This window comes from Carcharodon carcharias, chromosome 13 (genome assembly GCF_017639515.1).
Source record: "Carcharodon carcharias isolate sCarCar2 chromosome 13, sCarCar2.pri, whole genome shotgun sequence".
Taxonomy (NCBI): Eukaryota; Metazoa; Chordata; class Chondrichthyes; order Lamniformes; family Lamnidae; genus Carcharodon; species Carcharodon carcharias.
The window spans coordinates 127,959,278-127,972,483 of NC_054479.1; the positions used below are offsets into that span (position 1 = coordinate 127,959,278).

The window sequence follows — 13,206 nt, forward strand, 5'->3', positions numbered from 1 at the left end:
TGATCAACCGAGCCATCTACCGCTTTATGCGGAAGGAAAAAATGGATCATGTTCACAGGGACACCTTGTGCAAACCTCCGATCTTTCCTACACGCCTGGAGTCTCACTCCCTCTGCATGTTGCCCTCGAGGTAGCTGTAGTGGGGAAGAAACCGTTGTTCACTTCCTTGAGCGATGTGCCTTTGCAAAGAAGGTCTGGAGAGAGATGTAGTGGTTTTTGGCGAGGTTCATCCCGAGCACCTCCCATGATGCAGGAAGGTGCTTTATGGGCTGTTTCCCAGGGATGCACACTGCAAACATCAACTGCAGCTGGAAGATCATCAACTTAGGTGAAAGATGCTCATTGGTCTTCCTAAAACTTGTTTGTCTTCCTGTGCAATGAGTTGTCCTCGACCGAGTATTGCAGACTGGCACATTCCAAAGTCCAGGACTGTGCACTGAGGGATGCACTAAAGCTTGGGGTAGCTGCTGCAGAGGTGCAATATGGGGAAAGGTCACTATCTAAGGCCTTTCACCCATAGTGCACGGAGGGCCTGGAAATTGTATACTGTAAATATTACATGTATCAGAATTGCATTGAAGCACTTGAGTGCAACATGATCTATGTAGAAAATTTGAATATTATTGCACTCTCTGTAATGACCATTTTGAAATGTTTTGTAATGTTCTTTTAGATATTTTATGAGTAAAACATGTTTTTGCAAAAAAATTATTCTTTTCTGCTTGCATGCATTAAAATAAAGAATGCTTATTAGACTCCTTTACCCTACGGAAAGAAAACACGTCCTTCCCCGTCTGATGCTGATGTACCTTGCCTGTTTTAATTTCAGATTTTCAGCTTTCCCAACTTTTTACTGAGTGCAGCAAAGAAAAAAATACTCCTTTTTGTTTTTCAAATTCTGTTTTTAACAATTCTGAGGAACGCAAAAAAAATTCCCAAGTTGTCAGCAAAGCGACGACAACCGCGGAAATATCCGGGGTTGGGGCGTTGTAGTTCCCTGAGTCCCACTGAAACAGGTGGAAGTGGGTGGAGAACTACAGCTCCCAGAAGGCTTTGCGAACGGGTTAAAGGCGGCCCGTGCGCAGCGCCGGTAAAAGAGCCGAGTGAGCGGTCAGCAGGTGCCGAGATCGGCTTCCTCTTTTCCGTACACCAGCAGCGGTCTTAATCCCCCAATCATGTCGGAGATCGAGCCAGAGTCGGAGTCCAGCTTGCGGAGACGGAGCACCCAGGACGCATTGAGTAAGGAGCCGCGTGGAAACATTGTATCACCAGCTTAGACATTGTATCATCGGCTGAACCCAGTCCCTTTAGCCGGCACTTAACTTCCCATGGTGTCTGACAGCTGCTCTTCACCGCCTCCTCATCCAAACCTAACTGGGGCTCCAGGGTGCTGTCAGAATTAGAACAGCTTGTCTGTAGATTTTTCTTCTTTTTTTTAAAAAAAGAGAAATTTCAATGTCATGTGGACCTTTTGAAAGCTTTACCTGGAAAGGTTGCTGGAGACTGATGCCCCGTGCATAATTTCAGCAAGGGAGGTGGACAGGTACTTGAGGCTGACAAGCTACCAGGGTTAAGGACAAAAAGTGGGGAGATGGGTGCAAACGCGGCTGCTCTTTCAAAGAGCCAGCGCAGGCAGACGGGCTGAACGATCTCTTCCTGTTCTGTAAATTTCTATAATTCTATGTAATAAAACTCTAAATTTAATGCTGGAGCCTATATACCAGGGAGGACACTTTCTTTTGCTAATTATTTTTTAAAAATGGGGTGGGAAAGAATAAAGCTAATTTTTTTCATGGCGTTGTTATGATGTGGAATGAGCTGCCTGAAAGGGTGAAGAAAGCAGATTAAATAGAAACTCAAAGGAGGATTGGATACTTAAGTGCAAGGTTTTCAGGGCTATGGGGACAGGCAAGGACTAATTGGGTAGCTCTTTCAAAGAGCAAGTACAGCCATTGTGGGTTGAATTGTTTCTTCTGTGCTGTATGATTCTGTAATACGGTCTTTACTGTAATTGTGATTAATGTTAATCCCCATCCTTGCTGTGTTCTGGGGCTTGTCCTTGATGACAATTATGTGATTTTTATATAACTCTTAATATGAAACTTAATATTTTGCTTAAACTGCTGAATGTGGCTTTGTTTAGCTGGTTTGGATTTGCTGTTTTATACTAAGATGCTGAAACCTGGACAGATTAAGTAATACTGGCCTGGTTTGCTGGCATTTTAATATGGTTGGAAACAAAACTTGGATTTGATGGTTGTTATAAATACATCAACTCTTTCAGTCTGATTTTGCTTTTGTTTCAGTTGGATTAGTACTGTCTCTGGAGGCAGAGGGGCATGTTAGTGGGGTGGTGAAAAAGGCATACGGAACACTTACCTTTATCAATCAAGGCATAGATTATAAAAGTAGGGAGGTCATTTTGGAGTTGTACAGAACCTTAGTGAGGCCACAGCTGGAGTACTGTTTGCCGTTCTAGTCGCCACATTATAGGAAGAATGTGATTACACTGGAGGGGGTGCAGAGGAGATTCACCAGGATGTTGCCTGGGATGAAACATTTAAGTTATGAAGAGAGGTTGGATAGACTTGGATTGTTTTCGTTGGAGCAGAGAAGACTGAGGGGCGATTATGAGGCGCATGGACAGGGTGGATGGGGAGCAGCTGTTCCCCTTAGTTGAAGGGTCAGTTACAAGGGGGCATAAGTTCAAGGTGAGGGGCAGGAGGTTAAGGGGGGATGTGAGGTAAAACCTTTTTACCCAGAGGGTGGTGACGGTCTGGAATGCACTGCCTGGGAGGGTGGTGGAGGTGGGTTGCCTCACTTCCTTAAAAAGTACCTGGATGAGCACTTGGCACGTCATAACATTCAAGGCTATGGGCCAAGTGCTGGTAAATGGGATTAGGTAGGTAGATCAGGTGTTTCTCACGTGTCGGTGCAGACTCGATGGGCCGAAGGGCCTCTTCTGCACCGTGATTCTGTTGCTCTATACACAAAACTATTTGAGACAGTACATTTTATTAAGCAAAATTCACTAATGCAAGTATGCTGCTTGTTTTTGGCTGATTCCAGTTTCTCTTGCTGCCGGCATTTCACCTTGTGCTGCACAATTAGAATGTCTGTTTTCAACCATAATGCAAATTTGGGAGTTCTCAATATGTAAATGAGCTTCCCAAAGCCTGTGGTAGGTGAACACTGAGCACTTTACTTACCTGCTGTTTGATCCCACTGAAATCTTGTAATAAATATTACTGCAGTAATATTTATTACGCTTTAATCCCTCTCTCCATACAAGTTGTGGTGTGGCTCCATGCTAATTGAGTGGTGTTTGGGCTGCACGCTTTGTGGGGGAGGAAAGTAGCCCCTTGCTGGCCTATATCAGCTCCTGGTTCACCAACTCTTCAGATTTAGATGAGAACATTATATGTTCAAATCCCTCCATGGTCTCGTGCCTCCCTATCTCTGTAACCTCCTATAATCCTTTGACATGTATTCTTCCAGTTTTGGCCTCTTCCATGTCCCTGACTTCCTTTGCCTCATGTCTTGAGCTCTGGAATATTCCTACTCTCTATCCTTCTCTCACACTAGATTTCAGTCACCTGACCTCCTTTAGTCCTTGTAAAATGCATTAATGTTTTGTTTATTAAAGATAAGATATGAGGAAGGAAGAATTCAACTGCTGGCAGCCTTTTAATCATGGGTATAAATTATTTTGTTTACAAGTGGACTTGTATTAAAACATGCCTTGAATGGGAACAGGAAGCCATGTAGTTGGTTGTAGTTTGGGTGATTTTATTTGAATTAATTTAACCTTTGTATCTGCTTGATCTTAATTTGCCCTCTACATCCCAGTAGAGTAGAATCTTAAGGATGCAGCCCAGGAGACCATTCAGCCCATCATGTCTGTAACCATAAGCATTATATTGAAGTGTCTAATACACAGGTACGTGATTTTAAAATGGCCTGGAAATATTGAGAAAAATGGCTCTTAGGGTTGCACTGGACTATATTTAGAACAAAATAAATCTGAAAGAGTAAAAAACCCATGGTACAGTCAAAGGGCTTTAAAAATCCCGAATAAATCTAAGTTTGGATGGAGCCAATATATTAAAATAAAAAGCAGAGGCAGGAGGGAGATTTTGAGCTCTAGCAGGGAAACAAATTGAATCTTTGTTTTTCATGAGGTCGTGGAATAGGGAAGGAGGTGGAATGAAAGTTGGGTAACTTCAGTGTAGAAATGAGATGATTTGTGTGGAGAACTGACTTTTGATGGCAGAATGTTAGATTTTCTTCTATCTCATCTGCAAGTGCCTGTGATGTAGATTATGTCGAATGTTATAACTTGTGAATAACATTCCCAACAGTGAGTCACAACACCAGTTCTGTTTGACTCATAGGGGTTGTGCAAGTCTTCAGGTCAATTTCTATACCTTGATCTTTGGAGCACAATGGTTGAAAGTTTTGCCAAAGCGTCATTTAAAATGATCTGTTTGTGATGTCCAAATCGGATAGCCTGGGTGTAATTTGCAACACACTGAATAGCCTGCTCCTTATTAAAGTCTCTTATTTCATGTTATCTAATACAATATTTTTTGCAATTTTCAATTTACATAATTCCAAGTTCTTGGATTATTAAAAATGAGTGCAAATATGATTGATTTTCCCAGGAGTAGGTTCTGCATTTTATATCTTCTTCCGTGTGGAACAGTGCTTTTTCAAATGGCTGTCAACAACGTGCATGTGCAGTTGTGTTGTTTTACTCTGTTATGTCATTGGGACACCACAGTGAACTTATTCGTACTGTGTCAATATAGCTGCAAATTTCTTTTTTTTAAATAAATTTGTTGGTCAAGCTTGTTTAGAAGGTAATTTTGAATCATCATATCTACCACATCAAAAACAAAAATAGCTGGAAAAACTCAGCAAGTCTGACAGCATCTACGGAGAGGAACACAGTTAACTTTTCGAGTCCATATGACTCTTCAGAACTAAGGAAAAAATAGAAAAGAGGTGAAATATAAGCTGGTTTAAGGGAGGGGGGTGGGTGGGACAGGTAGAGCTGGATAGAGGGCCGTTGAAAGGTAGAGATAACCAAAAGATGTCATAGACAAAAGGACAAAGGGGTGTTGACGTTGGTGATATTAGCTAAGGAATGTGCTAATGGTGACGTTAAGGGTAGAAAGCAGGATGAGCAAGGTACAGATAACCCTAATGGGGATGGGGTGGGGGGAAGGGATCGAAATAGGCTAAAAGGTAGAGATAAAACAATGGATGGAAATACATTTAAAAATAATGGAAATAGGTGGGAAAAGAAAAATATATATATATGAATTATTGGAAAAAGGGGGATCAGAAAGGGGTGGGGATGGAGGAGAGAGTTCATGATCTAAAGTTGTTGAACTCAATATTCAGCCCGGAAGGCTGTAAAGTGCCTAGTCAGAAGATGAGGTGCTGTTCCTCCAGTTTGCACTGAGCTTCACTGGAATATTGCAGCAAGCCAAAGACAGACATGTGGGCATGAGAGCAGGGTGGTGTGTTGAAATGGCAAGTGACAGGGAGGTCTGGGCCATGCTTGCGGACAGACTGAAGGTGTTCCTCAAAGCAGTCACCCAGTCTACGTTTGGTCTCTCCAATGTAGAGGAAACCATGTTGGGAGCAGCAAATGCAGTAGACTAAATTGAGGGAAGTGCAAGTGAAGTGCTGCTTCACTTGAAAGGAGTATTTGGGTCCTTGGACGGTGAGGAGGGGGGATGTAAAGGGCAGTTTGCATGGGAAGGTGCCGTGGGAGGGGGTTGAGGTGTAAGGGGTGATGGAGGAGTGGACCAGGGTGACCCAGAGGGAACGAACCCTGTGGAATGCCACCAGGAGGGGTGAAGGGAAGATGTGTTTGGTGGTGGCATCATGTTGGAGTTGCCGGAAGTGGCGGAATCATATGTGCCATACCTACCACATCCCTGGGACACTTGAATTAGAAGATTTGATATTTTCGACTTAAGTTTGAATGACTTTGTCTAGCTGACCTCTGTAGAAAACATATCTAAGCGCTCGGGTGATTCTCTGATTCAGATATCATATTCTAACCTCAGATCCTGAATTTTGCTTTGGTGTTTTGCATTTTCAATCAAGGACACACTAAATTCACTATCCTTATGAGGGTAAGATGAATCTCCATTCTATTTTTCTCCCATATCAAAATTTTAATGGTCAATTATTCATAGCACAACAAAGTTTATATTCAGGACCCCAGATCATAATCCTCTGCAATTAAGGTCATGGACTGAGGTTTAATACATCAAATCCATAGGCTGGGTTGCAGCAGAGTGATGTCATGGGTTTTCTGTGCATGCACAGACTAGTGTGTATGTGCAGATATTTATCGATGGCCATCTAGCATTGGTAGGAGACAAGTGTCTTCAAACTTGTGTGGGGCACCCTGTCTCTGCTGGGGGCTCTTGGCCCTACTTTCCAAAAGACTACTAGCTACCCAACAGGAAACAGTGATTGAGGTGTTGGTGGGGTACAGCACTTGTAATAGCATGCTGATAGGTGAACAGTCTGGAAACTTGATTTTTTTTTAAAAATTCATTCATGGGATGTGGACATTGCTGGCTAGGCCAGCGTTTAATGCCCATCCCATATTGCCCTCAGAGGGCATTCAAGAGTCAACCACATGATGAAAGAACCTACATTTACATAGCACCTTTCACAATCTCAGGACATCCCAAAGCACTTTACAGCAGGCACATTATCGGAGCACACAAGTCACTTGCAACCTCTTATCAAATATAGAAATGTCTTTTTTTTTGCTTTTACTCCTTCAGCTGTGTGTGTGTCCCTTTTTTAAGCCTATTATTAGGTGGACTTATTCAACTTCTGGGTCCTTTTTTAAAATATATTTCAACAACCTGTGGGTTTTTGTAAGAATAACTTTTTTAAAATTCTTCCGAAGGAGCCGATCAAAAGTTGCTGCATCAGCTTCTAGCCATATTAATGGCCACCTGTCTCCGTTGATGGCTGATCTGGTTGAAAGAGTGAAGACTGAGTCAAACAGCCCATGGTTGGTTCCCTCAACTATGAAATAAGAGCTGATCTCTTTGCACAGTTGAGGAAGTGGAATTTGCTTCCACAGTTAGTGGGTGAGGTGAAAACTGTGAAAATTGAAATTTAGATTCAAAAAGCAAAGCTGATTAAAACTTTATTTTTTTTTAAAATAACAAATTTTCGCACGTGGGAAAAAACCTGCTGTCCTTATCCAGTCGGGCCAACATATTATTCCAGTCCGACAATACAAGATTGAGTTTGGACTGCCCTTTTGAAGTGGCTAGCAGCCTCCCCACGCTCCCACCCCCCGCCCACCCCCCCCCCCCACCCTCCAAATTGTATCAAAACCACCACCAAGTATAACAATGTATTGTGGGGGCACCTTTGTCACATGGACTGCAGTGATTCAAAAGGCAGTGATGGGGCAAGTGGAGATGGACAATAAATATTGGCCTTGCTGCAGTTTGGGAGTGAAGGATTTTATTTTTTGCTGGTGACTGTCATCAGTTGTCCCTTTGCCAAAACAATCTCTGCTGTCTGCAGCATTCATTTGTTAAGCACCCCAGCTTGTTTATTTTTTGGTTGCTGGCAGTCTGCAGGGTTGTTGCTATCAACTGAGAAGGATACTTGAAAAGAGAAATTAAATTTGATGTCTATGAAGCAACAGAGACTGAATTAATGATCTGTCAAGAAAAAGATAAGCTGACCTCTAGCTTAAGGTATTAGTCACTGTATCACATGTTTCAACTGTTTTGAAATATTATGAGCGTATGCAGAGGGAAAATAGGCCATTGTTTTGGTGTTGATCCTAAGTTTTTGGTTTTCAAAACTATTGAGTTCCAATAACCAGGGCAATGTACGAGTTTAAAAATGGATTCCATTATAGCTTCCCTTTCTAATCTCAACTAAACGTGAAGAGCCAGCAGTGGATTGTTTGTATCTAGCCATGGAGATGCTGTACAGTTTGCTGTGAATGGGGAACAAAGCTTGTGGAATAAATGAACAAGTATCAAACTCCAAGGTCAAGATGAAGCTGTTGAAGGATATATTTCACATCCTTTCCTTCTGCTGCAGATTCTCCTACTGCTGGAGGACAGACAGTTACACTATTGAACCTGAAAACTTAACTTGCCTATAAATAGCCATTCCTTCTTTCTTCATCCCCTTAAATTTGTAAGCCCTGAAATCATTGCAGAAGTGGGAGCTCATGATTTTGCTGAGTGAGTTGGAAATATGGTAGAGGTTTGAGTGAAGTCAGTGGATGATGCTTGGTTTTTAGTGATGTCCACATTATGCACCAAATTGGATGTATATTTGAAAATCACTACCCCTGGTACTTCCCAAATTGGGTTGTCTGGGGAAAGCATTTGAGCTGTTTGCCATTAGGATGAAACTATAGTGACTACAGAATAAAAAGGCTTTGCACAAGGAATGTATTCTGCAAAACTGATTTAAGATCCAATTCCCTCTTGAAAGTTACAGTTGAATCTGTTTCCACCAGCTTTACAAGCAGTGCATTAAAACCATTTGCTGCACACAAAATTCTTATTTGATCTCCGGCTTTTTTTAAAAAAAAACTAATTATTTTAGACCCATGTCCTCTGGTTACAGAGCTCCCTGTCAGTGGAAATGGTTTTCTCCATCTTTCATCAAAGTCATGACTTTGATGAAACACCTCTATTAAATATGCTCCTTAGGGCAAAGAAGGTTAAGGGAACAAACCAGTTTCTCTAATCTCTGACTTATGTGGGGAAAGTCATTGATGAAGCAGCTCAAGATGTTGGGCCTAGGATGCCATCCTTGGGAACTCCTGCAGTGATGTCCTGGGGCTGAGATGATTGGACTCCAACAACCATTACCATCTTTCTTTGCGTTAGGTGTGATTCCAGCTAGTGGAGATTTTTCCCTCTGGTCCCCATTGAACTCAGTTTTACTTGGGCTCCTTGGTACCACACTCAAATGCTACCTTGACTGCCCTCATTATCAGTCATATGTCCCCTCTTTAATTCGGCTCTTTTGTCTGTATTTGAACCAAGGCTATGAAGTCTGAAGTGCTGCTTGATAGCACCGTCAGTGACACTTTCCATCACTTTACCACCCTATCAATCATATGTAATGGTTGGATTGGATTTGTCCTGCTTTTTGTGAAGAGGGCATACCTGGACAAATTTCCACTTTATGTAGAAGCCAGTGTTATAGCTGTTTTGGAACAAATTGGCTAGGAGCATGGCTTGTTCTGGAGCAAAAGTTTTCAGTACTACAGCTAGAATGGTGTTGGGGCCCATAGCCTTCGCTGCAACTAATTTGATCTCAGGAAGAGATACTGATGTCGAAGCTACTGGATGGCATTAGATATAGCTGAATACCCAGAGCAATTCAACTGAGTGCTGATAATCACTCCCTTGTGCAATTAAGCTTGACAAGCTAGCTGTGTAGCCAAGTGAATGGAGGACAAATTGAAAAATTCTATCAAGATCCATAACTTAACAGAAAGATGAACATACACTTCATTTCAAATGTGCATGTGATATGCGAGGTGATTATGCAGAATTTCAAACTTCCATGGCCGGTGTACAAGATGTGTGTATTTTAATCAGTTAACATTGTTATTGCACCAACAGGAAGTCTAGTTCCTTATCCCCTGCTCCCCTCTCCCAAACTCAAGGAAGTCAGGGCTGACTGTGCAAAATTAAGATTCTTTTTTTAGCAAATGGTGGTTTACTTTGAGCTGATGGATTTTGGTTGCCATCTTTATCTCTTCTGACTCATTGGTTTTGCCTCTGCTGAGGTGGCAAAGAGTGCAAGCCAGTCTGGACCTCTGGAAGCTAAGTATGGGGGCCTCACCCACCAAGTGCTTAAATGTCAATCAGGAAGAAATTTGTATTGTTGATGATCTTCTTTCACCTTTTTGAAGTTAATGTATAAATGTAGCATGGGGTTTTTGATTGTGTCATTAATGGGAATACCTTTTCTGTAGTTAACTATTAGTTGCCAATTAAGTAACATTTATTTGATACAAAAACAGAATTACCTGGAAAAACTCAGCAGGTCTGGCAGCGCCGGCGGAGAAGAAAACAGTTGACATTTCGAGTCCTCATGACCCTTCAACAGAACAGTTCTGTTGAAGGGTCATGAGGACTTGAAACGTCAACTCTTTTCTTCTCCGCCAATGCTGCCAGACCTGCTGAATTTTTCCAGGTAATTCTGTTTTTGTTTTGGATTTCCAGCATCCGCAGTTTTTTGTGTTTATCTCAATATTTATTTGATGTTGATTTTAGATTGTTACAGTAAAAATATTAAAATGAGGGCTTGTACAGAGGTTTGGAAGGGAATTCCAAATAGGAAGAAGGCATGGTCACCCAGGGGTGAACAAAGTAACACTCCTTCCTCTATCTGTTTCTTGCTACCCTTCACCTGGTACTTTATTCACTGTTTTCTTGGGAGCTGCTTTATTCTCCTGTAGCATTTTCAAACTCCATATCTCACCTGACAAGAGATCTACCTTCCATAGTGATGCTTTATATGGTAATCTTGGAAGAAAACTGGCTATCAAACCATTTGATGTTTTACAATGAAACTCAGTCCACACTTTTTATAATGTTCATTTAGCTTCCGTTAGATTTAAGCCTTCAGAACAGTTATTGGCCCAGTTGTTTAAACTGTGTTAAAGTTGCTGTTGATTAAAGGACATTGTAGACAAAACTACATCCCAGGAGAGACTAGGAGCAGTACAACAGTGGTTCAAGGCAGCACACCACCACTTTCCCAAGGACAATTAGGGATGGCCAAAAAATGCTGGTCTAGCCTGTGATGCCACATCCAATGAAAGAAATAAATAAATAGGACACAGATTGAGACCTAAATTCTTAATTTCATCCGATGTATGTAGTGTGCTAGTTTTAGATGATGATAAAAGGATTCAGTGAATGCCTCGTGTTTGAATTGATGGTGTGCAGATTCTACATGTGGCTATCAGCTTCACAAGCTTGACACTGTGTAGTCAGTATCTGGGAGAGGGAGGGAGGGTGGAGAAACGAGCAGAGACTGAAGTGCTACGGTTAAATTGTCCTTCTGATGGACAGTGTCTTCACTGAGCATTTTGGGTTTCGAATGGTCTTTGTCCATATCCCACTTTGTCCACCACAGGGTGACTCTGCCTTCTACCTATTTGGAATTCCCTCCAAACCTCTGCCCCCTTCACCCCCCTCTCTCCTTTTAAGACTCCCCTTCAAACCTACCTCCTACCTCTTTGACCAATGTTACAATCCCTGTAGAGATGTGATAACTTTGGAAAATTCATATCTTAAGTGTCCAACACAAAGGGATTGCAAGACAAGATTTCACATTTTTAATACATTTTTATTTTTAGCAAGCTAAAATCAGCATCAACTAAACATTACTTAACAGGCAACTAATATACCAAATAGGCAACTAATATACCGAATGATGGAAAAGGTATGCTCCATTAATTTAACACAACTGAAAATCCCATGCCATGATTATTTCTTACATCGCACTCTCAGCAAAAATGCAATCCTGTGTTTAAAATCCCCAAGCTCCTCCTGGCTTTAACAGGAACTCTTCTCCCTGCCCCACCAACGTGAATTTTCTAGTGTTCTTTTAACCAAAGTTCTTCCACTCAATCTTCTGAAGTCCATTTGATTATGCTCAATAGCAAGGCACCCACTTATGATTCCTAGGTCTTTCACTCTCTGCAAGCCTCGTTTCTGCAAATTGGGAATCTGTCCTCAGCACTCTGCTTGGTGGTTAACCCAAAAACAGGCCTTTTCTGCTTGGTATGGCAGCACCTGCTGTGGGGTCTTCCCCAAGTCTTTGTCTGACTGACCCTGAGAGTCTGCACGCAGTAAGTCCAGCTGTCGTCTCCTTTTGAGTTCAGGTGTTAAAACTTGCACCTTCCTTTCATTTAAGTTTTTACTTGAGGCCCCTGTTCCTATGGTAACCAGGTCACATGGCTTGTCTCTGGGAAGATTTCGTAGGAGGTCACATCCTCCTCCCTTGAATGAAGGGAGACACTTTAGAACAATCATTTCAAAGTCCACAGTCGCAACATCATGTTTTTGGTCACCTGACCCAATGGCTTTTCCTTTGGCTCAGTGACAATTTTTGTTTGGTGCTCCTGTGAAATGCCGTTACTACATTAAAAGTGCTGTATAACTTTGATATTTTTGCCTTGGCACCGGAATTGAATAAAATAATTAATCTTAGTTTGTTAGTCCACCTTCATTGGGTTAGCCATTATTTGAGGGGGGAGGGAAGGGGGAGCACATCAACAAGTTTCACTTGCCAGCTCATCCTAAGATGTCCCTATTCCTGTACCTCTTGCATCAAGTTTACAGCAATGGTAGTCCTCTGTTCCAGCAGTAGTGGCCACTCCTGGCTTTACTCACTTTGACTAGGCTGTCACTTACTATCTGTAACTCGAAAGGCATCACTCACTCCCATCAGCATATTGAACTGATCCTTACTGGGCTCTGTGTCGAGGGCATCCTGTTATGGCACCTAGTCAACGACAGGCACTCTCTTGCACTGTGCATCTGAGTTCCCATTAGTCGTCATGGTAATCGTTGCGCATGACCATGGCTAGAGACTGAAGATTCTTCACAATCACAGAATTGTTATGATGCAGTAGGAGGCCATTTGGCTCATTGTGTCTGCACTGTCTCACCAAATGAGCTTTATGATTTAGTGCTAATCTCCTGCCTTTTCCCCATAACCCTGCACACTGTTTCTATTTAAATAATCATCTAATGCCCTCTTGACTGCATCAGTTGAACCTGCCTCTGCCTCCACTACACTTCCAGGCAGTGCATTCCAGACCCAAACTACTTGTGTGAAAAAGTTTTCTCACATCACGTTTGCTGCTTTTGCAAATCACTTTAAATCTGTGCCCTCTTGTTCTCAGCCCTTTTACATGTGGGAACAGCTCCCTATCTATTCTATCCAGCCCCCTCATGATTTTGAACACCTCAATTAAATCTCCTCTTAGCCTTCACCTCTCCAAGGAGAACAGTCCCAACCTCTCCAATTCAGCTTCATAACTGAAGTTTCTCATCCCTGGAACCATTCTTTTAAACCTCTTCTGCACTCTTTCAAATGCGTTTATATCCTATCTATAGTGTGGTGCCCAAAATTGTATACAATATCCAG

General features: G+C 42.0%; 1 protein-coding gene across 2 annotated transcripts in view; it reads left to right on the plus strand.

Moving 5' to 3' along the window:
- Positions 1 to 1,075: 1,075 nt before the first annotated feature.
- Positions 1,076 to 13,206, plus strand: part of cax1 (cation/H+ exchanger protein 1) — an 88,706-nt gene continuing 76,575 nt past the window's right edge. For both annotated transcript variants that reach the window (XM_041203569.1, XM_041203570.1), the window contains exon 1: positions 1,076 to 1,239. In XM_041203569.1, the coding sequence (XP_041059503.1) occupies positions 1,176 to 1,239 (64 nt within the window). In that variant the 5' untranslated portion in view covers positions 1,076 to 1,175. The remainder of the gene's footprint in view (positions 1,240 to 13,206) is intronic.